Source organism: Haliaeetus leucocephalus, unplaced genomic scaffold, assembly GCF_000737465.1.
Source record: "Haliaeetus leucocephalus isolate CR32 unplaced genomic scaffold, Haliaeetus_leucocephalus-4.0 Scaffold143, whole genome shotgun sequence".
In the NCBI taxonomy this organism is placed as follows: domain Eukaryota; kingdom Metazoa; phylum Chordata; class Aves; order Accipitriformes; family Accipitridae; genus Haliaeetus; species Haliaeetus leucocephalus.
Genome location: NW_010972579.1, coordinates 2,254,091 through 2,278,481, shown reverse-complemented (window position 1 = coordinate 2,278,481; position 24,391 = coordinate 2,254,091). Strand labels below are relative to the sequence as shown.

Sequence of the window (24,391 nt, the reverse complement as noted above, 5' to 3'; positions counted from 1 at the left end):
TCAGTAGTAGGCGCTGAGGAGGGTTGAGACCTTGTGCAGGAGCTCCTTGTGATTGGCGTGCAGGGGGATCCTCTTGTCCAGCACCTGCCAGCGGATGCACAGCTCCGGGTCGCAGCCCTGAAGGAACTGGAAGGGGACCAGAGACATCACGTACGCACTGCTGGCAAGGGGCCATGCCAGCCACGCTCAACAGTACTTCTAGTCCCCAGCCTCCTGCCCTTTCGTTTTGGGGCCCCCGTTGCAGTGCCACCCTGTGTTCATCCCCATGTTCTTCCTCCAGTGCATGCAGCTGGAGAAGCCCACTCCTGACGAGGGCGAGTTCTGGGTCTGGAGCTCTGGGTCCCCTGCCCCATGCCTGCTGAGAGCCAGGTCAGGGAACCACAAAGGTGAGAAACCCATACCGAATTCAGCCGCTTCATCTCCACATCGTTCTGGTTGTCAAAGTGCACGCTGACAGCAACCGTCTCAACCCAGGCGTTATCTGTGTTGCGGGGGTCGTCAAGGTACCCCTTGTGTATCTGTGCATGGTGAAGGAATGCCACATTAGCAGAGCCCTCACCACCAATCTGAGGGCACTGAGAGGCCCCGGGGGTGGGGAGGCATCACCCCACAGCTCCTCTGCCCTGCTGGAGACCAGCACCCTGTTACCACTTCAGCTGGAGCTGTGGAGAGCGATCACAGCAGGCACGGACACCGGTGTGTGCGGCCCACCCCTTGGGTCCCTGGGCTGCCTCCCAGCCCCCTGAATGGTACAAGGCCATTATGGCATGCCTCCACCTCCCCCAGCCATTCCTTCCCAGTGGGAGCAGTGGCCAAGGTGTGATGCACCCTGCCCCTGTACCCTGGGTACACCCACATGCCCCTGTGCCACCATGATGTCCACATGTCCCCGTACTGTGGCAATGCCCCCATGTGCCTCTACTGCCATGACACCTGTGTGCCCCTGTGCCAGGGTGATGCCTGCATGCCCCCATACAGCTGTAACACCCATGTGCCCCTGTACCACGGGGACACCCCACCTCGGTGCCTTGTTTCAGCAAGTTCTGGAACTGGGACCAGAACTCCCGGCGCAGGATCCACTTGAGCTTCAGTGGCAGTGTCTCACCTGGCTCCAGTGACCCCTGTGCCAAAGCAGATGTCAGGCGTGGGGCCTGCCATCAGCCCAGCCCAGCCTCCCTCACTGCCACCAGCTTGGCCATCGGGCAGTTGCCACCACTGCAGAAGATGCCACAAGCTCTGGTGGGGGGAGCAAGCAGTGGTGGTGCCTCCTTCCCTCCCTCTCCTGCCAGAAGTCCTCAGCTGTGCCCAAGCAGATGTCTGAGTTTGCCTGATTCAACCCCCGGACCTCTCTGTCAAAGGACATGTGAGAACTGAAGCCATGGAGGAGGAGGAGGGAGAAGCAGGAGTCAGTGGGTCAGGGTGGGTGGGGGTATGTAATGGGACCACCGCCTGTCCAGCACTCCTGGCAGCACAGCCCTGCATGCAGATGCTCTGTGGGAGGGGCAGAGGTACCTCCTTGGACAAGGCTGTGACACCCATCTGTGTTTCTCCCTTTTCTGCAGGGCATTCAGCCACCAGCTGGTCCCCATCTCCCCAGACCCTTCTGTGCCAGCTGGTTTACACCAGCTCTTACCCCGGGCAGAGCCCAGACATCCGACAGTGGGTACTGGGCCACTAGGACTTCCAGCATCTTCTTCAGGCTCTTTCTTATGATGGACCCATCCAAATTCCGCCTCCAGCTGTGAGAGAGGCCCCTGTTATGCTGCAGGCAGGACTCAGCTCCCCCCTGCCCAGCACACTGGCACAGGTTCCCACGTTGAAGGGGCAGCAGTGGGCTTTGACAGGTGCCAGTGTCTCTGAGATGGCTTCGTGCCCCCTTTTCCATTCCACCTCCCTAGCCCCATCCTGGAGCAGGACACCTCCGTGTCCCCATGTGCTTACCGGGTCACAACGGGGTGCAAGGCATGGTTGGGCCCAAAGCAGCGCAGCCTCCCGCGTCCTCGCAGCCCTGTCCTTCCCATGGGGTTCCTAGCAGGGAGAGAGTGAGCAGGCTGGGATAGTGCCAGGGTCCCACTGCGCACCCCGTCATGCTGATCAAAGCCCTATAACCGCATCCCCAAATTTCCCACGACTGCACTGCACCTCTTCTGGGATTCTGGGTTTCTTGGAGAGGGTGGACAGCCCTGAGGAAGATGCATGCCATTATCCCTGCCCCACCATTAGCCATAGGGAAGTGGGAAGGGGATGGATGCACCCAGCCCCCCCTGGATTCTCCATCTCCCTGGTGCTTTGCCTACAGATGGGCACCCCAGCTCCCACCAAGCCCATCTGCCCCCATGGCAGATGTACTCACAGCGGCAGCCCATCCTGCACGGCGTAGAGCCCATGGAAGCTCTGCCGGTCAATCAGCCCGTCCATGGTGTTGTAGTTGATCTTCAGGAGAGACTCCAAAGAGCTGGGGGGCAGGAGGCAGCCCGGCAGGGAGGGCTGGCTGTGCCACCCAGGGGAAGGGGCAGAGGAGCGAGGAGCCTCAGGGGGACACTCACGGGCTGAACGGGTCCTGCACAGCCATGTCCTTGTGGTCAGCTGAGTAGACAGGAGGGTCGTAGAGTGGGAAGTCCACCTGCAGAGCATGTGGCCGCGTCAGGCCCCCCTTACATCCGTGCTCTGGCGGCAGGCAGGGAATGGGACCCCCGGGGATACTTTCTGCCCCAATCCCTTTCCCTGCCTAGCTTGTGGCATCACTCCCCGAGGCATGTAGGGCTCCGGGCCCTGCTCGGGGGCTGAGCTTAGGCTCTCGGCTAGAGGGTCGGTGCCTCTCACTCATGCCCCTGTGGAAGCCAATGCCAGATCCTGTCCCTGACCCTGAGCCAGCCCTGATTCAGAAAACGCGGAGGCAGGTGGTTGTACCTTCTGTTTCCCCACCAAGCAGCCCCAGGCATCCCTAGCACTGCAGAGCCAAGCAGGAATGATGCCCATTCACCTTTCCCTTTCCCTGGGAAGGCCTTGGAGCTGCTGCTCCAGGAAGCCACTTGTCCCAGGGCTGGGAAGAACAGGAGCTCCCAAGTGCAACACAGGTGTGATGATGGGTTTGTTCCTCTTCCTACCACCATTGGGATCTGCCCCATGGCCCCTGCTCCCAGCCCCACCACCCAGGGTCACAGCTCCTACCTCCCAGGGCACCTTCTCATCTGGCACAGGGAAGCGGTGGGTGTGAGACCCTGGGTACAGGAGGTTTCGGGCAAGCACGTGGTATAGGGGCTGGCTCTCCTCGGCTTTCCCCTCCAGGTCAACCTCCTTCATCTCTGAGGCTTTGCTGGAGCCTGCAAGGCAGACGTAGACAGCGAGGCCCCACAAAGCAGGGTGCTGAGTCCAGTGCTGCGGACCACGGCTCTGCTGGGGGGGCTGGCTGGGTCTCTCCATGGGGATGCTGCTGTACCCTGGGGACCTGGCCCCCGGCATCCCTTCTGGAAGGCCCCAGAGGAGCTCCCCTGGGGATGCTGCCATGGAAAGCCTCAGCCATGGGCTGCAGGCTCTGGTGTGGAGGGTGGGAATGGCTGCAGGAGGGACTGGACAGCCTCACAGAGCCCCCAAACCTCCCTGGGCCCAAAGAACCTCTGCCTCTGCCTTACTGCTTAACAGAGGGGTGTGAGGGGCTGCTCAGCCCTGGTCTGCAGCCTGCTGGCACCAGCGTGGGGTCCTGGGCTTCCCCGGTGCTGCTGGGGTGGAGACGGGCTCCACTTACCGATGGGCGGCAGGTCCTCGCCTGAGCCGAAGCCATTGCCCTGCAGCGCCTGCATTATCCACCTCAGGGCCTGGGTGCTCTGATGCACCTGCATGGGAGAAGAGAGGGTCAGCCCCCTGGACCCCAGCTTGCCCCTCCAGGCTCCCTCGCCCGAGTACTGCAGGGTACAGCCCTGGCAGGAGGCACTGCTGCCCTTGGCTCCTGGCTGCTCATCTCCCCAGGGCAGCAGCAATCCTTGCTGTGCCCTGATGCTCGGCTTGTAAAACCACCTCTGTGGCAACATTTTTTCAAAGCAGGTAGAAATGGAAGTGGAAACAGCAGCTGTGCTGCGGCTGTCTCAGAGAGGAGATGTCAGGGCCTGGTCCTGCTCCCCAGGCACCCCACTGCTCGTGCAGAGTGTGGAACAGCTTCACAGGAGGGGGTTGGAGAGTTGCCCATCTCCAGAAGGTCTGGAGGGTCCTCTTGGGCCGAGGAGACGAGCTGGGTCAGATCTAACTGCTTGGGTGACCAGTGGAGGCAGGGGCTCATTCCACCACTTACTGCCTTCATCTTGTTCACTTTGGAGTCAAACAGAACATTTCCCATAACCTTTTCCTCTCAGATACTATTGTTTTGGCAAGGAAACTCACACTGTTTGAAGGGGGATTGATTCAGAGGGACTTTCTCTTGTGTTCTAGTTCAGTTGACTCAGCCCTTGGAAAACTCCCCCTTTCTTAGGTAGTTGCTCAGCTTTTGCCTCACCTGGTCTTCCAGAGAGACCAGTTTCTGTTCCACCAGCCCTGTTCTCTTCAGCCGGTCCAAGTCCAGCAGCTCTGCCAGCATGTCAACCCTGGAGGGACAGTGCAGAAAGGAAACCCCTCAGCAGCCACTCCTGCACTAATCCCAACTCTTTCCTGCCCAGGACACTGGAGGACAGAAGGATGTCCCTATCTCAGGAGTGCTGGTACCTCTGTGCAATGTCTCGGATCTTCTGTTCCATGTTCTGCTTCTCCTGGCACTGCTGGTGCTGCAGGTAGTTCTCCTTCAGGTACATCTCCCAGGAGAGGAGGGCAGCTTCTTCGTTCTTCTCCAGCTTCTCTTCTGCCAGAGAAAGGGGACAGCAGTGCTGTCAGACCTCCGGGCATTCCAAAACCTGGTACCGCAGCCCATCGTGCCTCGTGCCTCGGTGCACAGTGCCGTGCCCCAGGGAGGGGGCAAAGGGCAGGAGGGAAGATTTTGGTCCTCACTGAGCAGCTTGTGGCGTGTGGCCGGCCTGCGGAGCAAGCCTCGCCAGACCAGGATCTGCAGGTGGTTCAGGAGGATGAAGGGTGGAGGTGCAGGTGGGCGGCCGTGGTACTCCTCAATCAGGTCGTGCCGCTGGAACTTCCAGATCTGGTCCGTGTGCTCCTGGACCTGCTGGAAGGTGTAGCTGGGGCAGAGCCCAGGTGTCAGCCATGCCATGGGGATGAGGGGGTACATCATGTCTGTATGGTGCCCCAGCTCCTACCCATCCCTGATTAGCCCTGGCCTGCATCTGCGACTTCCACCATATCTATAAACCCCCCAAAACTCCCCTGTGCTCTGGTCAGCATGTGCCCTAGGACCCTCCTTGCACTTTCTCAGTGTGCAGTGCCCTGGCTGTGGCCAAGCCTGTAAGCAAAGCCAGCTCAATTCACTGTCAGGGCCATGGGGCAGATCAAACTCACTTGAACATGGCGATGAGGAGGTTGAGGAGGAGGATGTTGGTGAAGAGCAGGTATAGGCACAGTAAGATGACCGTCAGCCACTCTGGGAAGATGGGTTTCTTGTTGTCCTCATTTGTCTCTGGGCACTTGGGCTTGTAGGGGTCAGTCCCATTGGGGCTGCACTGGTCAATGTTGAAGTTGACCCCTGCAAGAAAGCATGGCAGGACTTCATTGCAGCCAAACCTCATGGTGTCTCAGGGAGCACACTGTGCTCTCTGAAAGCAGCCAGCATCAAGGGAGCTTAGCACCAGGCAGGGATTTGACCTCGATCTGCATCATCCTAGGTGCTCTGCTCAGTGCCACCAGCTTTGCAGCTGTGGCACTGAGCTGGATCGACTCATGGTCCTGTGCCTTTGCTAGTGTGCTCTCTTGACTGCTTGGGCAGATGCAAGTCCCTGGGTTTGCATTGCTGGCAATGCTCCCAATGTACTGGAGCAGGGCTCCATCCCCACACCCTGTCCTTGCTCCCTCTTGGCCTTACGTTGTGTTTGGAGAGGAGCCCTGTGCAGGACTTCCATGGGCCAACATGGCGAGAGCTAGGCAGACTGCGGCATGAGCTTGGTACCCCTCAGCCTTGTAGCAGCCACCCTGCTCATGCCACGCGCTGTCACAGGCCAGTGTCCCTTACCATCGATGTAGGAGGGAATCTGCCCAAAGATGGTCAGGTAGGAGTGGTAGACCACGCCACGGAAAAGCCACTCTACACGTTCCTCATTGTGGATCAGGATGGCCTGCTTGGCAACCCCAAAGGACACCACCCACACTGCTAGCAGGAAGAGGAAGAAGAAGACATCCTTCATCTGCAAAGACAGAGGGGAAGCAAAATTGTGTCCTGGAGCAAACCCCACTCCAGGATAGTATAACACAGGTGGCACATCCCTCCCATGCAGGCGTCCGGTTGCTCCAGCTGATCACCCTGGCAGGATGGAGGGGAACTCTCACCATGCGCTTCACAATGATGATCTTGGGCCCCAGCGTTTTACTGACTGTGAAAATGTGCATCAGACGCAGGCAGAAAATGATAAAAGCCAGTGACAGTATGATGCGCCCGGGGTATAAAGTTGACGGGATCAACCTGGGCACACAAGAGAGGAAAGGAAACATCTCAGTGCTGCCAGTGTGGGGTTTTTTTTCTGATCTCACAGCATTACATTTCTGCAAGATTAGTGAGCTTCCCCAGAGTGCTGGGTGAGAGCTGCGGCATGAAAAAAATCTCTCCTAAAAGCAGCTGAAAGCAGAGGCAAATTGGTCAGAATTAATCACATGACCACAAAAATCTTCGCTAGCCTTTGGAAGAAGAAATTGCAATTAAAAAACCTGCACAATTCTCACACTAGTTCTGTAGCCTACAGCTGTGGCTTGAGCCTGCGCACTGCCAGGCAAGTGGCTGTGCAACTCACCTGCAAGTCAGCCCTGTGATAAAGACTAGGATGGCACAGATATCCAACTTATTCCAGAAGTCCTTGAAGTACAGGGAAGCCATTTTCACAACCCCAAACCCATCTGGATCATATAACAGCTGTTGGGAAGAGAAGAGGGATTGGCATTTCAGAGAAAGCCTTGTAAGAGCTCATGTGCCTTGTAGATGGGAGGGACCACACAGACCTGCTGGCTATCACTGGACCCTCTTGCTTACCCAAAGTTAACCTGAGCCTACGGGGTTTTCTGTAGGGGCATGGAATGAGCATGGGGTGAGATACCTGAGATGTGGGGCTGTTTAGTCTGGTGATGAAAGGCACTGAGATGTTGAAGCAAAAGCTGAAAGAAATCAAATGCCAAGCAAAGCCTGGAAATGCTTCTGGGAATAAATGCCCAAGGAAGGAGGTGATCCCTCCATCTCCTGACATTTTCAGCTCAAAACAGCAAGTCTTTTTGCAAATACCAGGGGCCAGACCAGATGTGGCCAAGGAGATTCTCTGGCCTCAGAGACGGGGGGGATCTGGCAGTCCCTTGTGCTGGGACGTCTCAAAATGGATGGTGACATGAGAAGCAGCATGGGAACTTAAGCTACGCAGGATCTTCCAGGAGCACCCAGGGGGGTGTCTCTCCCTCCCCTTGCCTCCTCCCAGCCTCTGCTCTGCCTGCCCCGTACCTGGCGGGTCTCCTCACACACCAGGGAGAAGAGCCAGAAGTAGACGAGGTACTCCCGCCAGGACGGCAATGGCTGGAAGTCAACCATCAGGACATAGGCGAAGAGCAGGAGGAAGGTGAAGTAAGAGAGGATGTTCATGTGGAAGATGACGACAGGTGCCGTGAAGAAGGCTCGGAGGCGCGTCAGGCAGCCCACAGGCTGCAGCCTCTTCTCCCTGCGGGGAGCAGGGTGGAAGCGGGGCTGAGCTGCCCAGGGAGATGCCACGGCAGCTTCTCCCAGCCAGCCTTGGTGCATGCATGCCCTGGCTGCAAGAAGTACCTGAAGGTGATGAGGCTGGTGTACAGAAGTGGGAAGAACAGCATGCACACGATCACCCGCCAAAGCCCGTTGTCCACGCACATCTTCCCCCACCAGACTTTGGTTAGAAAGGCCTGTGAGGAGGGAGGGAGAGGAGCACTGGTTATAGAAGCCACCCCCCGTCAGAGCAGGGCTGCAGGACAAAGCCCCACCGCTGCCAAGGAACCCTGGATCTGGGGCAGGGTTCACTTGGGCAATCCCCCTCCAAGCACTTCTGCTGGGAACCCACCTGGACACCCCCATGGGACACAAAAGTCATGTTCTTTGCCTCCAATGCCAACTGCAGGCAGGTTGTTTTCCCCCAGGCCTCAGAGACACGGGTGAGGAGCTTCTGGGCTCTCTCTTCATCCTTGCGGTAGCAGTCTGTGAACACACCTGGCCGGGCAGGGACCCGGGGGACAAGGCTGAGCTCCGGGGCCAGCTTGGTGCTCAGCAAGGTGCCCGCTGAGTCACTCTTTGCAGCAGGACCTGGACATTGCACCACGCAGCGGCCACCCTCTGCGCTCCTACCACCACCTGGGCATAGCCCTCGTAGCCCCACAACCCTGACTGTGAGGAGGGGACCCCTGTTTGGCACCGGCCACCCCACCCATCACCCCCCAGACACCTCCTGGGCAAAGCTAGCCAGCCCTGCAGGGCATGAGAGCAGTTCTGGGTTCCTGGTCCCCTCCTGCTCACCAATCGCTTTGTGCTCGTACTGCTCGGCCAGGGCCAGCATGTCATCGGTGGTGTCGGTGTCTTCCTCCTCCTTGGCGAGTTCCTTCAGGATTTTGCTGCAGGCCAGTGCAGCTGCCACGCAGTCCTGGCTCTGGAGCAGAAGAGGCCAGAGAGAGTGTGGGGGTCTGTCCCTATCCTGCAAGTCCTGGCAGCCCTGCCAAGCCCTCCACGGCTTCTATGGGAGGGAAGGAAGGTGTCCCAAGCAGACTGCTGCTCAGGATGGACAGCTTGCTGTGACAAGGGCTGAGCTGTGCTCCCTTCTGGGTGCAGGGGCAGCAGGTAACCCACTGCCATGGGGAATATGGGGAGACCCCTGCTCTCCCAGTGGGAAGCCTTGGGTGACGGGATGGTGTGACTCCACGGCTCTGCATGGTGCACACACCATGCTGCCAGCCACACTGCCTCTTGCCCTGGGAATGCTGTTTATCGGCGGAAGCCTTCTCCACCCCAGCTGCCATGCACCTGTGTCCTGCCTGCTGTGTGCTGAGCCCTCTCTCAGGCTTTGCAAGGAAGAGCATGCTTCTGGCCCAGCACATCACCTCTGCCCACAGCGTACGTTTTGGTGGGGAAGGGAGGGATCTGGCATCATGGTGTGTGTCTGGGGATGAACAACGAGTGTCCGCAGGCTCACTAGCTGGCTCCCATTTGGCTGGGGGTCAGGCTTGGGCACTGCCATGGGCCAGCTCGCCTGCTGTCCCAAATGCCAGCAGGCTCAACCTTTCCTCTTGGGGCTGGGAGGTTTGGTTCCATCTGAGCCTCTCATCTGGGACCATCAGCTCTGGGCTGTGATACCTGGGCCCAGATGATTTCTGCCAGCTCCTTGCGGTTCTGGACCACAGCCCAGATAAGCAGGTCGCGGACCGGGTCCATGGTGAAGGTGACTCGGCCAGCAGAGCGCTTGTAGAGGGACCGGAGACTTGACCCCTGAACCTGCAAGGTGTGCAATGGTCAGACCCATTCCCCTGCCAAGAGGCTGCAGAAAGCAGACAGCCTCTCAGCACAAAGCCACCCCTGAACCCTTGGTGCCTGCTTCCACCACCCATGGAAGGGCCTTTGCTGCAGACAGCAGGGTGACCAAGACTGGACTCCTCCTGGAAATGCCACTTTCTCTAGGGCCAGGATCACCTGGGGATGTGCCCATCCTGCCCAGTGCACCCACCCCACTGGGTCCTGCCCACCAGAGTCATGCAGCCAAGTGGGGCTATGGGTGTAGGAGGGTGGGATTTGCACCTTGAATGTGGGTCAGATGACTTGGGCGGGACTTTAAGTGGGATTCTTGAGCAGGCAAGAGGACAGAGACCTAGCTGCAACCTCCAGCATGGTTTCTAGAGCCAGCGTCCCCCTCCCTAATGCAACCCTGCCACCCTGTAACCTGGAGATGCGTACATTCAGCTTGATGTGCGGGACGGGGATGGAGAGCCGGGGCCGCTCCGTGTGCTTGGGCTTGGGGTAGAGAGGTTGCGTGGAGCAGCCCAGCAGCTCCCGCAGCACCTGGGAGACATGGTGCAGTTGGATTCTTGGCATTTTGGAGCCAGCTGTGTGCTCTCTCTCCTCTAGCAGCACCTTCTGCAGCTTGCTGTGGAACAGGCAGGATGGTGCCATGTTGTCGTAGAGGTAAACCAGGGTGTCCCAGGTGACAAACTCCTTGAGACGCACTCCCTGCTCCAGGAACAGCTTCACAAACTCTGGCTTGTTGGAGATCAGGGCAGCTGCCATCACGGGGTGGAGATCTGTGGGCTGGCAGGCCAGAGGCAGAGGTGAGGGGCTCCATGGCCCCAGAGTAGGGCCCCCACCATGGTCCTCACTTAGATGGGGGGAAGATTTTATCCCTGAGCACACAAGGAGTTTCTGGGTATGAGAGAGCAGCTGGGAGGTACTGGGACTTGTGGGACATCCCCCAGAGACACACTTGTGGGTTAGTATGCCCTCTCCTCTGGCAGTAGAAGCCCTCTGCTCCCTTGGCTGCTGGAGGAGGGATGGGGTAGGGTAGAGAGTAGACCCTCTTTCCCCAGCTCATGAGGATGCACCATACAAATGAACAGGACCTCACAAGTTTGTCCCCTGTGCAAAACTCTTCGGCTGAAGAAGGATCACGGTGCTGCCATCTGGATCTCAGCCATGGGGAGACTGGCTGCTCCCAATGGTCACCCAGTTCAGCCTTTGTGGGGTTTTCCTTTCCAAGGCAACCTTTACATGTGAAAGCACGGCCTGTGGGTAAGGGGGTACATGTCCTGGAAGGAAGGTACCTGCTGAGCTTCTGCCACAGCTTGGTTTCAGCCTCAGCTTTTCATACCAGCCAGACCTGTCCAGAGCTGCAGGACCTGTAACAGCCCTGGCCTGCATCGGCTAATCTGAGTGCCTGCCTCATCCTCCCTTCCTGACAAAGCTGTGGATCTTTCTCGGGCTGTGCATTTTCACACCATCAAATACTTCCTTCTGGGGTTCCTAGTTCCCACCAGCCCTTCCCAGTCCCACAAAAGGTATGTGAGCTGAGGGAACCCAAAGTGTCCAACGAAACAGGAAAATCCCTTCCAAGTCCCACAGCCCTATCAGAAAGGACAGATAACCCTGCTCAGCTTTGACTTCTTGACAGCAGGACCAGGCGTGGGACAGCAGAGCTGGCTTGTGCTGCTCCCTGCCCCACTCTGTAGTAAAGTTTGAGCAGGGAAGCACCAGGCTGGGTAAGAGGAGTTTAGGGACAAGTTGCCATTTGACAACATGGCAAGAGCAGCGACCACAGGGCAGAGCTGGCAAGAGATATTTTTGGGTCTAGGTTGGTGGATTGTCTTTAAAAGGCACTGGTTTTGAACAAAATACCGATCAATCACCTTTATAAAAAATATAAGCCAAATAGGACCTTTACAAGCAATGAATTATAGGGTGTGCTCACCTCTGCTTTGGGTGTTTTGAGTGCAGTTTTGAAAGACAGGACAGATAAAGAGCCCCTGGCAATATGGTGGGAGTTTAGGGTCCAAGAGAAATGCCCTCAAAAACTCTCCCTAGGCACAGCCAAGGTGAGCAGTGCCCTCAATATCCACAGTCTTCAAGTGGGACCTGACAAGCTGTAAGCCTCACCATACAAGAAGCACAGGTACTCCTTTACCTTCCACTCATAGTCGTCCGTGAAGATCTCACTCCGAGCAATGTCCACCCTGTTCCAGGCCACAGCTAACTTCAGCTGGTGGTCCCAGTTCTCCCGACCAAAGTGGTCCTGGTTTCGGGATGCTGCATGCAAAGTGCATGTGTTAGAACAGAGAGTCATTTACACGGCGAGATGATACTACCTGGAAGCCCCCTTGGAGACCTGGCCCTTTGGGGGAAACATCTCTCCCCAGTCAGCTCAGCATCACAAGGTTTGGGGACCCCTTTGGTGACACCATAAGTCAGGCAGCTGCAGGAGGTGACTTGTGACCCCCCATCCCATTCATCTTGCCCCCTCCTCCCAAGCAGCTCCCCACACCTCACCTTTGAACAGGGCCTGGAGGATGGCCACATCCACGTCCTGCTGGCCATATTTGCCCTCTCTGAAAATGGTCAGGAGCTGCCGGCTCCGCACTATGTCTTGAATCTACAAGGAGAGCCGTGGGCAAGCAATCAGCAGCAGCACCTCCTCCCTGCCACTTCCCGCAGCCCTCTATCCTGTGTGGGGCAATTCCTTGCTCCCCTCGGGTTGCCTGCAGACCCCCTGTGCTGTGTCTCCCAGCCCGGCTGGGGTTGGTCCCAAATGGTACCTCTCTACCCAAAGGGAGCAAGCAGTGGAGGAGCAGAGCTTCAGCCTTCAGGGTGCCCACCAGGACAATGCTGAGCATGGCTGGGGGGAGATGGATGGTTGGTGGAAGATGACCCTTAAACGTCACACTGGGAGTGCTGCTGCTGATGGGCAAGGAGCCCTGGGGACCCCTTTGATCTCCACCAGCTTAGCGAGAGGAGCTGTCTCCCTGCAAGAGGCTCACCTTCTTGGTCCACTCCACCAGCTTGTCCTCAGTGAAGAGCTCATAGGTGTCGTGGAAGAACACACTCAGCTTCTTCTGGATCAAGGCAATGGTTATCTTGGGCACAGGCAGGCTGGCCACCTGTGCGATGACATCGGCCACACGGCCAGACCCTTCGACAATCACACAGGGAGTCCCGTTGGTGATGGCATTGTAGATGGTCTGCAACAGAGTGGGGAGGCTGGTCCTAATCTCACCCAGAGGCCAGCAGACCCTCTCTGAGCCTGAGACCCACACCACTGCTCCGCAGCACTCCCGCCCAGCTGCGTTTCAGCTAGTGTGGCACCATGCTCACACCAAAACCGGAGAGCAGCACCCTGGGCAAGGAGCTGCCCCCTCCCACCACCCCCGCCTCTCAGCTCTGCTGGGAGCGGGCAGGAGGAGTTCCTTACATCGAGTGTCCCGGGGCCTCCTTCCAGCACCACGCACACGATGGGGATCTTGATGGCGACACCTGTGGGGAAGCAGAGCCCAGGGTCACCTCCCTGTGGGGCAGCCCCCCACCGCCACCCCTCCATGCAGCTGAATGTAGTCCCCTCTGAGCAGTGGGGTGTGAAAGGCAAAGTGGGAGCAGTGCCCCTGACGTGCCAGGCTCCAGGAGAGAGGGGAGACGATCTCCTGGCAATCATGCTGCTGGAGCATGTGTGTGCATATGTTAGAATAGAAGATCATTTGCACAGCGAGAAGCCCCCTTGGAGGCCTGGCCCTTTGGGAGAAACGACTCCCCCTGATCAGCTCAGCATCACAAGGTTTGGAGACCCCTTTAGTGACCCCATAAGTCAAGCAGCTGATAGAGAAAGGCTTTTTGATTTATGTTACTGAGGAACCAGGTTCCACATTTATCATGACAACCCACTTGAACTCTTTGCCTGGATCCTCCAAGGAAGCCACAGCCTCCCCTCTCACCGGAGGCCAGGATGGGCACTCCTTACCAATGGATGGCCCATCCCTCCTTGTGCCCTCCCCTGCCTCAGGCCTGGCTATGTGTTGCCATTACCTCCTTTCACCTTGGTCTGCTCTGAAATGAACTTCTCCAGTCTGGTCCTCAGGGGGATTTCCACCCCATACCTCCCGTGGGTCCCATCGTCCACCAGGATGAAGTGGGAGTGGTTGCTGTCTAGGCATGACAGGCTGCCTTGGTTCTCCTCATCCAGTATGTACTCAGCTGGAAAGCCACCCTGTAAGGTGCAGGAGAGGCTCTGGGAAAAGCCTGGCAAGGCTGTGGAGGAGCACCAGATGCCCGAAGCAACCAGCGTGTGGGACAGGAACAGGCCAGCACATCGGGACAGTCTGGCCAAACAGCTGGCCCTGCCCACCCTGCAGTCCTCACATCAGTCTTGCCCCATGCTCCTCTGTCTCTGCTCCACCTGCCCTCACACCCACAAGAGTCCTCCCAGGAGAAGCGCAGCACCTACACAAGATACTGGGTAGGGTAGAGGGGTTCTCAGCAAACATCAGCCCAGGACCATCATTCCTTCTGGAGCTGCTGGGTTTTACCACAGCTGCCAGCCATGGGCACATCTTGAAGCACCCTTTCCCACCACAGTCCTTGGCAGGACTTCCTCAACAGTCCAGACAAAGGCAAAGCAAATGCATCTCCAACTCTGCCTGGCTCACCATGGGGCAGATGAGGCTCTCCCGGTTGTACACAGTCCCCCAGGTGGCTATGCCAATGGTGACGATCTCGCTCTCTTTGTGGCTGCAGCTCAGGATGAAGTCGCGCACTGCCTCTCCCACCTGTTTCATCACACCAGTGTGGGACCCCCCTGTGATGATCCAGGCCCCTGGGGGGTCAGAGAGGGGCTTGAGAAGGGAGAGGCTCTGCTCACAGCAATCTCCTAACATCCCCCTATATGGCTGCAGGAACACCTGGTCCTCGGAGGTGCTCCATCCCCCAGAATATATCTTCCCTGCCCACTACATCAAGCCCTGGCAGCAGAGGAGATGCCTTCTTCAGCACAGTGTTGCATCTCTCAGTCCAGCTCCCTGTGAGCCTGTTTGCAGCGACTGAGCAGGAACAGTCCATCCTTGGTGGTGGTAGTCCAGACAGGGACCTACAGGCCTCCTGGGCCAGCTCAGCATCTCCACAGCAGCCCAACTCACTGAACCTGGCATGACCAGATAACAGGTCCCTCTCCTGCTACAATCACATGGAGAGCCTCTGCATCTCTTACCAGTGGTCTGGGCCACTTTGACTAGCCCTTGCCGGAAGATGTTCTTCAGCCTTGGCTTCATGACAAAGTTTTTGGCTCCCCCGGTGACTGAGATGAGCAGGTTGGGTGCATCAAGGCCCCAGTGCTGTGTCATGAGGTGGTAGATGACCCGTGGAGGGGTATCCGAGGAGACGCGCACATACTGCAAAAAAGGGAACATATACACATTTTGGGTAAAACCAACAGGGTTGTCCTGGTTTCGGCTGGGATAGAGTTAATTGTCTTCCTAGTAGCTCGATTAGTGCTATGTTTTGGGTTCAGTATGAGAAGAATGTTGATAACACAATGATGTTTTCAGTTGTTGCTAAGTAGTGTTTAGACTAAGTCAAGGATTTTTCAGCTTCTCATGCCCAACCAGCAAGAAGGCTGGAGGGGCACAAGAATTTGAGACGGACACAGCCAGGACAGCTGACCTCAACTGACCAAAGGGATATTCCATACCATGTGATGTCATGCCCACTATATAAACTGGGGAGTTCAACACTATTCAGTACTCTCAAGGGGAAGAGAAGGTCTCTGGATCTAACAACAAGGCAGCAGGCACTGCGGCCACTGCAACCCCCACAACAGGCACTGCAGCTGAACCAGCGAACCAACCCACACCAGTATCAGTTGCCCCCATACAGAAGAAATATACAAAACAAGTGATGCACAATGCAATTGCTCACCACCCGCCGACTGATGCCCAGTTAGTTCCCAAGCAGCGATCCCTCCCCTCTGACTCCCCCCAGTTTATATACCTAAGGACAAGGACAGGGAACAGCCACTCCTTGAAGCATAGCCCTCAGAGCATGAAGATCAGTCTCATGGTTTCAGAAAGGGACTGGATGCAGGGCTGGGAGAGAGGAGAGATCCTGTCCCACCCCATCTTCCTCTGCTTTGGGGCATTTCCACACTTTCCTAACCTCCTCTCGTTCAGGAGGGAGATACTGGCATTTCATCTGCCATGGCAAGACCTGAACACTGGCTCCCCATGCACCACAGACAGGAAAAAAAGATCACCTTCCCTATCTTCTGTCCCAGGCCCGTGAAGTGGATATCACCGAAGGCATCTGTTGGCATTTCCTGGATGTGCCTGCTGGGGTCCCATTCCTTCCCCAGGAAGATGGGAGGTTTGGCAGCATCTTCCAGGTGCTGTTCCCTGAGATAGCCGCACTCGCACACAATCCTCCTGAAACACACACCACCAACTTTGCCAAAACCAATCTAAATGCAAAAGGCAAAGCCCAGCTGCCCCACCTGCCTCAGGCCAGGCAGGAGGTGTTGGCATTCTCATTAAGAACACCGCATGCACAAGCATCTCCCACCCAGCTCATCCTCCGGCTCAGAATGTGTGCAGAAGCAAAGGCATTGTTTGGGGGAGAATTTAGCAAAAATTGGTATTTCTGCCTGCAGAGGTTTAGGACAGAAATATTAGGGTTCCTCTGGATGAAACATGGATGGAAATGACTGCATGCGAAAGCATCAGAAATGTTCCTCACTGGGACACGGGATATCAGCCATGTGGTGACACACAGCAGCGTGAAGAACCACTCAAAAAGGAATTTGTGAATCCCCTTGACACCAGCTTCCTTAACAGAAAGGTGGGATTTTCTGGTGCTGTAGCTTTGTCACCAAACACCCCTTCTGCTTTCCTGGCAGGGGAGGGGAATGAAGGACTGTTTGACTTACCCAGAATCTGATGTCTGGGAGCTTTCAACAAAGTAGGTGCACTCTTTCTTCCGGATGTTTTCAGGAATCCATGAGATGAGATTTTCCTGAAGGAGCAGGAAAAGCAGCAAGGGGTCAGGGTTTCTGCAAAGGGCCAGAAGTTACACCAGGGGCCAGACACCCCAGTGCTTGGAGCATCTCTGGGCGCTTCTTTTGACGTGAAGGAAAAAAGCTCCATCACTATCTGCAAGGACAAAGCCAGATGTACTCCAGGGAGAGGAGATACGAATGCTGGACACATACCTCAGATATTTGGTTTTTTTCTGTCTGTTCCTAAATCTAAAGTGATCTGTTATTAATGCTCCCATTAATGAGTCACCGGACAACTCATTAATGCTCTTCCGTTGTGTGTGGCAAACCACTCCCTCTTCCAACACCTCCTGAACTTGCCTTTTCATTGCTACCCGTAGGGAAATGTGCCTTCCGCCTGGTCTTCGAGACACTGCTACTGCTCTGCTGGAGGTTGGGGACCACCTCAAAGTCGCTCATCTTCCTGGGGTGCGTGGCGGGATCGTCTCCTCTCTCAGGGCACACCTTGTTCAGTTCGGAGGGGAGCACCTTGGTGCACCGGCCACGCACAGCCATGGCTGCTGTGTCTTGTCCCAGTTGGCCTCCTCTCTCCTGTTCCTAGGCTGGGAGGTCCAGAACATCTCCATCCTGAGCGCAGCAGAAAAGAAGGATACCCATAAGCTTAAAGCACTGGGGCATCCTGTCCATCATTTCCTGGGTGGAGAGACGTCCACGGGAAACCTGCTGGACCCTCGCCACGGTCCTGACACAGGGTCCACGTGGGTGGTGAACCAGCCTCAGTGTGCACCACACTACCCCGGGGAAGCCCATCAGCCTCCACAAATTGACCCCACCACACTCTGCCCGCCAGCACAGCTGCTGGCCTGCCTGCTCCGCTGCCTGGCCATCCACCAGCCCGCAGCTCTCCTCCCTTGCTCTCCGCTGCAGGCAGCTGGGATATTTCTGGCAGCAGGGAGAGCAGAAACCAGGTCTCTTGTGCGAGCAGCCCAAGCATGGCCCTGCATGGAAAATCTGTATCAACGTGCTGGCTGCAGAGACAGGGCACTCTTCTGTAGAGGCGGGGGGTCTCATGCCCCCTGCAAAGGTCCCCTGAGAGCCCAGAGCTTAAACCGAGGTGCACACAGACATGCTGCATAGCGGGGACTGCAAAACTCCTGAGCCCTCCCCAATGCCCACAGCCCCCATTGCTGAGCTCCTGAACTGCTGAGACTGGAGGGCTGCCAGAGCAAGGATGGAAAAGCTCCTGGGTGTTACTGGAGCCCAAAGGAGAATGGTGTCCTCTCAGGGGAGATGTGATTAGGCAATGGAGGAAGCACAGCACTCAGGTAAAGCACTGGTCAAGCTGTGGGGTCAGCAGGCCTGTGTTTAGGGAGGATTTTGGCTGCCTTTCTGCAAGGCACACTTGGCATCACACCAAAGGGTGGAGAGCCCTTTGGGGGGACACAGCATGGCAGAGCAAAATTTTGGCTACCAGTGTATTTCCTTCACATCTCCTTCCCCCAGACTCTGTGCTGCTGCAAGCAGGGAGCAGCGAGGAAAAGCCTTTTTGTCAGCCTCACTGGCAGGGTCCCTCTGGGAAGTACGCAGCCCCACCAACCTTAGGAGCCAGATTTTGGCAGACTGGCTTTCTGCATCAGCACAACCCACGGCAGATCTAATTGCTTGAGAAAGATCTGTCTAAATAAGGTCAAACACACCCTCAATTCTTCTTCCTGGCCCCCCAGGGCGGGCAGGCCAGTGGGGGTTTGGGGCATGGCCACAAGCAGCTCCTAAACCCACGCAGAAGGGCTCTCACATGGGGTCCTCCATGGGCACCCCAGGGGTGAACAACCGTACCGGTAAACCACCCAGAATACCTGTCCTTAAGGTCTCCGGGGCAAAGGGCAGAGCTTCTCCCGCAGCGCGCACTGCCTGTCCCCCCCGGGGCTCGGCAAGCACTGCGGGAGGGGGGGCTGCACCCCCGAGGGGCCTGGCAGCCTGCCCCACTGCAGGCAGCACAAGGACCCTCACGCCAGGGCTCGGGTCACCTCTCGGCTGCACAGGGTGGTCACGGCACCAGTTGGGACAAGGGTGCAAAGCCCTGACCGCAGGCGCTGAACACTGCCTGTGAACCATGCCCACCCCCCAGCCCCTCCATCGGCACGACTGTCAGCGAGGCTGCCCGTACCTTCCCCGCAGCATCCTCTGACCGCATCACCAGCTCCTCTGCTCTTTGCCTGTCACAGGGATTCAGCCCCGTGTCCCTCTCCTCCGGCGGGTCATTTTGTCACTGGAGACGCAGACGATGAGCGGAGAATAGGGCAGAGCTGCCTGCGAGCTGCCTGCAGAGAGGAGGAGATGGCAAGGGCGGCTGGCAGTCTCCCAGCAAATCAGGCTGCGGAAGAGGTCCCTGCCGAGAAGCTGCAGAGCCCAGGCAAGCCCCGAGTTTGCTCGAGCGGCTGAGTCATGCTCCTCGCTGCCCGCAGCAGCGATTTCCATCTGCAGCCTCCAAGCGCACAGCCTGCCACTGCCCTCAGCCCCACGCGGGGCGAAACGCTCGCGCCCGAGCCCCTCTTGGCAGGTGTCACAAGCAGGGGCACACGGACGCTGCCGGAAGGAAGCAGCAGCCCAGTGGCTCTGATGGAGACTTGGGTGTGTCGCTGGCTTGGCAAGTGTGATGAAAAATCTCTTCCTTATCAATTTCAATCAGTCTATATAGTATGAAAGTGTATTAACTTTATTTTATATATATATATATTTTAGTTATACACTGTGATGTGATGAGGTAGTGGAATTTTCCTGGAGACTCTGGTATTGCTCATGCTGAAGTAAAACAAATAAAGGACAGCCCGGCCCTGGAAAGAAGGACTTTGCTTTGTGGAAGCTCAGAGCTGTCCCTGAAGGATAAAGGGTACCCCAGTCAACCACAATAACGCCAGCGTCCCAGCCCTTCTGACACGTCTTTGAAACCCTCCCAGCATCGTCTGGCGTCACAGATCGGTAACTTGAGCAAGACCAACTCCAGGGATGCCGGGGTCAATAAACAAGTGGCAAGAATGCTGCAGAAATAGAGTGGCTTTGCAAAGTTTGACCGTGATTAGCAATTGATAGCGTGGCTGTTAGTGATTAGTCAAGTTGTGTTGTATCTGACCATTTGAAGGCTATAAGAACCCCGTGTAAAACCACATTCGGGTGCCCTGATTTGGCTGGGACACCTCATGCCCATGAATAAGTACTTACCCTTGTAATTCTATGCTTTGCATCCCAGCCTCTCTCCTTGGTCAGCACGGGCCAGGTGTGAATGTTCGTAACGCAAGCCCTGGGTGAGGAACCTCACTGTCACACCACAGGGATCAAAAGCCTTTCGGCTGGTGCTTCCCACCTCCCCGTTTCAGATGCTCTCCTCCTCCGGTTATGCTCCATGCCCTAAATGAACTGGCTTCTCCACTGGATTTGCAGCCACTTAATTTGCATTTGCCACAAGATTCGCTTAACAAAACCAGCATTCATCTTCCTCAGGACATGTGTTAAGCAGCAAAGCCAGGCCAGGAAGGCAGCCAAGGCAGTGGACGCTGCAGCAGCGAGCGATTTGGCCTGCTGTGGCTCAGCTGCAGCCCTGGCGACTGCGACTCGGAGTGAGCTGAGGGTCCTGCAGCACTGGGGCTCGGACATCCCTGATCACTCTTGCTGGAGAAGACAGTAAAACATCATGGGGCAGTGCTGGGAGACAGCTGGGAAGAGAGATGTTGCTGGTTCTCAAATGCAGGCACATCCTTCAGGTCTGGAGCTGAAGCCCTGTGCCCTCCTTCATGTTGTGATGGGCTCAGGGGCTGGGGCAATGCATTAAACAAACAAGTAGGGTCCAACGGAAAACACGGTGGTGCGATCACATCCTTTAGCTCGCTTTCCAGCCAAAGCATATAAGTTAGCATGGGCCATCTATGCAATGAGTTCTGGTCTCCTTGAACAAGAGCAAACAGCTGAGACATTTTGCTGGGAGAACAGATGCCACTAATAAGGCAGTGAATAAAATCCATGTGCAATGCTTTACAGTTTAGTTGTAATTAACTCTGCACTGCCAAAAGAACTGAAGCCAGAACTGCATATTAATTACACATTAATGTGAACGTTCATCCGCTCTTGGCTGGCTAGCTCTCTGGAGAGCGTGGCTTTTATTTCACTTTTGCATATGCCAAAACCACTGTGGCCCAGTGGGACCTGCATGGAGCCAGTGCACTGGGGTGGTTCCCACTCCTCCTAAAAGCCCAGCTAAAACCCAGCAAGGCTGAAAGCAAATCCTGGCAAGTTAACATCCATTTGCAACAGCAGGAGGAACAAGGTAAGAGCATGAAGGACTCTGGTCGCTATCGGGGGGCTATGCCCGAACACACGTCCCATGCCTCAGGTCAAATTCAGCCAGATTGATGTTTGGGAACTGCACCCCAAAGGCATCATTTGGCCCCGTTTCTCCAAGGAGTTCCTGTGAAGGATGCCTCCTTCCTGAAGCAATACCTCTTGCCTGGTGGGACAGAGGCCAGCACTGGCTGGGAGGAAGGGAGCATCTGTAGTGGAGGCACTGTGGCCACCAGCCCCTCCCCGGGCACGGCCAGGGGCGCATGCCCGCAGGGGTGAGCAAACCGGCGTGGAAGAAACCAGGCACAGCCCCTCTCAGCACTGCCAGCACCAGTCCTGGAGACAGTGGCTCGGCTCCAAGCCTCGTCCCGCTCCTCAGGCCAGCAGAGACTGTCCCTGTTCTCTGCTGAGCCTGGTCATGGTGCCTGCCCCTGCACACGGCCAAGCCAGGTTTTGGGGACAGAGGAAGGGTTTTGCACTGGCTGGCACAGAGGGCAGGTACTGGCAGTGGGGGATCTTCGGCAGAGGGACCTGCTGCACCACTGCCCGGACATTTGTTACCGATATTCAGCCACGTTTGTGTTCCTTCACTCCACCGCCATCCATTATATATGGCCAGGATGGATTAGCGGGGCTTGGTTACACGTGAGAAATTCCAGCGAGGGGCTGGAATACAGTCAAGAAGCAGCAGATCAAAGCCTTTAAACACCTGTCGCCCAGTGAGGATCCATTACAGATTCAGCCTCTTAATCCCTGCCCAGTCCCGGCACGGGCTGACGCCCGGCACAGAGTGGCTCTTGTGCAGATGAGCCGATGCCACGCTGCAATACAGCCACAGTGCCAGAGCGGGTTACGCTGTGCCGTAAGGGGATTTTGCCAAAAGCCCTGCAAGGGTTGGATCTTCCTCTAGGTACCAGAAAGTCGCTTGCAAACGTCCTGCCTCCTGCTCTCTTGGAGTGCTGGGGAAGGACAGAAAAGGCCACCCGGATGCCCCGCATGGCCTGGGACCTCCAATGAGAGGATGCTGCTCAGAGGGAGCCTTTGGGAAGCGCCAAAGAGCCACCTCCTGCTTGCCAGTTTTCTGATCTAAATCTCCATGAGATTTTCGTCTTTGCATCCATGTCTGGGGCAGAAGGCACTGAGAGCCCATGGTCACCCTGAGCAGCCTCACCTCATGCTTGGCTGCCCTTGCTGGGGCAGATGTGGCCGCCAAAACTCTCGACACCAACATTTGGGTCCGCTCACTGGGAAGCAAGGTCTGCCAAGGCGGCAGGCCGGTGTGGGCAGCAGCTCAGCCCCAACGCCGGGAGCTCCCAGCCACCCGGTCTGCGGGAGGGGATGGAGCGGGGCGGTAGCGAGGGCCTGGCACCCTCTGGGGCATGCTCCCACTGCACAGCTCTTGGGGAGGCCCTGGAGTGGGGGGAGCTCTGGGTTTCCCTGGAGACTTCCGAAATACAAGGTACATCCCGGCGGGGGCCGCTTGTCCCATGGGCAGCGCAGGCAGCTGCCCTTCAGCAGGCGGCTGTGCCAGGGCTGCCTCCCCCAGCCTGGACAGCCTCCCCACAGGATCGCAGCCCTCTGCAGCACAGGGGTGTGCGGGACCAAGAGAGGAGAGGAGGGTCTCCCCCAGACCTCCATCTCAGCCTCTTCCCTTGCCCTGGCCTTCAGGAGAGCAGGCACTGGCCCTTTTGGGGATCTGCTTAGAAGAGGCCCAGTGGACTCCCCCTTCCCCTTCCCTTTCTGGGGGTGCATCCCTCTCCCCCAGTTCCCAGGGCCATATCCCTCCCACTCCCCCAGTTCTGCAGCAATCAGCAAAGCAGCATGGAAGAAACCAGCCATGGCCTCTCTCAGCATCCCCGGTGTTTTTTTTCAGAGGGACCCTGGGGGCACCGGCCGCCCTGCTCAGAAGCGGAGCCAGGGGAGGCAGCGTGCGTGGTCCCCTGAGCCCGGCTCTTCCTCCCGGACCCTCCGCAGCCATGACGGGTCTTGGATGTTCTCTGGAGGGTAGCGGAGCTGGCTGCGCCTGTCACTGTCCTACTGCCCAGACAGGCTCCGGAGATGCTGGTGGGGCATGGGGGGGCTGCGCTCCCCGTGCTCTGCAGAGAGTCTCCGGCACCAGGGACCTCCGGGGCCCCGCCGCTGCTGCCACCGCCCCTGCCGGTCCTGCCACAGCCCCACGTAGGGATGGAATCGGCCATGGGGATGGAGGCCCACCCCACCATGGCCATCCTCCACCAGCAGGTGGTGGACGGCCATGATGGGCTGCCAGCAGAGTGGGCAGGTGGCAGCAATGGTGGCGGCAGCCCAGTGCTGAATGCACACGGGACAAAATTCATGCCAGCATGGGTCCACGGCAGCGGGGTCTTCGAGGGGACCCAGGCAGATGGGGCAGATGTCCCCCTGCCGGGACCTCATGGTGGGTCCCGGCACCGCCAGCTCATGCCTGGGCCCCTCCAACGCTGCTGTTGATGGGTGCCGCTGGTGGGACTCGGCTGCTGGCAGGTCACGTCTAGTGTGCTGTTGGTAGGACTTTGATGGCTCAGACACTGCCCACAGGATTTGACCTCTCGTGTATCGCTGTCAGTACACGGGTGGCTCAGGTGCTGCCCACAGGATTCAACCTCTCATGTGCCACTAGCAGTATGTGCCACTGGCATGTACATTGCCCACTGCAAGTGATGTCATGGGGTGACTGACTCTCTGGTGACATCACAAGGCTCTCAGGGGCGCACCCAGGAGCTCCCCCAGCCTCAGAGACACACCCTGCGATGCAAAACCCATCTGGCAGCATGCTTCACACCTCTCCGTTTGCTCAGGCCCCTTTCAGGCGGTCCCTGTTGTTGTTGGTTGTTGTGCCAGCATCACACACTCACAGAGCGGTTGCGGTTGTCAGGGGCCTCCAGAGCTCATCTGGTCCAAGCCCCTGCTGAAGGAGGGCCACCCTGAGCCAGATGGAGCCTGGGCACCACTGAAAAGAGGCAGGCTCCATCTTCTTTGCACTCTCTCTTCAGATATTGATATATATGGAGAAGATCCCCCCAGCCTTCTCTTCTCCAGGCTGGACAGTCCCATCTCTCTCAGCCCCTCCTCATTGGAGAGATGCTGCAGTCCCTTCCCCATGTTGGTGGCCCTTTACTGGACTCTCTCCCGTCTGTCCCTGTCTCTCTTGTGCTGGGGAGCCCAGCACTGGACACAGCACTCCAGGGGTGGCCTCACCAGTGCTGATTCCCTCCCTCGACCTGCTGGCAATGCTCTTCCTCGCGCAGCCCAGGACACCACTGGCCTCCTTTGCTGGCTCAACTTCAATGTGGTGTCCACCAGGACCTTCTCTACAGAGCTGCTTTCCAGCGAGGCACCCCTAGCGTGTCCTGGTGCCTGGCGCTGTTCCTCCCCAGGGGCAGGATTTTGCATGTCCCTTGGTTGAACTTCAGGAGGTTCCCATCAGCCCATTTCTCCAGCCTATTGAGGTCCCTCTGAGT

The 24,391-nt window shown here is 57.3% G+C and overlaps 1 protein-coding gene across 1 annotated transcript; it reads right to left on the bottom strand.

Moving 5' to 3' along the window:
* Nucleotides 1-17,039, bottom strand: TRPM2 (transient receptor potential cation channel, subfamily M, member 2). The gene is made up of 32 exons (XM_010561228.1): nucleotides 16,941-17,039; nucleotides 16,512-16,600; nucleotides 15,843-16,011; nucleotides 14,802-14,982; nucleotides 14,245-14,411; nucleotides 13,625-13,805; nucleotides 13,020-13,081; nucleotides 12,589-12,789; nucleotides 12,101-12,203; nucleotides 11,739-11,860; nucleotides 10,022-10,372; nucleotides 9,428-9,565; nucleotides 8,597-8,726; nucleotides 8,148-8,293; nucleotides 7,880-7,992; nucleotides 7,562-7,775; nucleotides 6,870-6,988; nucleotides 6,412-6,544; nucleotides 6,098-6,269; nucleotides 5,431-5,614; nucleotides 4,972-5,153; nucleotides 4,693-4,825; nucleotides 4,487-4,574; nucleotides 3,746-3,833; nucleotides 3,172-3,323; nucleotides 2,547-2,623; nucleotides 2,354-2,455; nucleotides 1,942-2,028; nucleotides 1,634-1,739; nucleotides 1,020-1,121; nucleotides 402-518; nucleotides 1-126 (listed from the first exon to the last, which is right to left on the bottom strand). The coding sequence occupies exons 1-32, from the start codon at nucleotides 17,037-17,039 to the stop codon at nucleotides 1-3; spliced, it is 4,434 nt and encodes a 1,477-aa protein (XP_010559530.1).
* Between the last annotated feature and the right edge of the window lie 7,352 nt (nucleotides 17,040-24,391).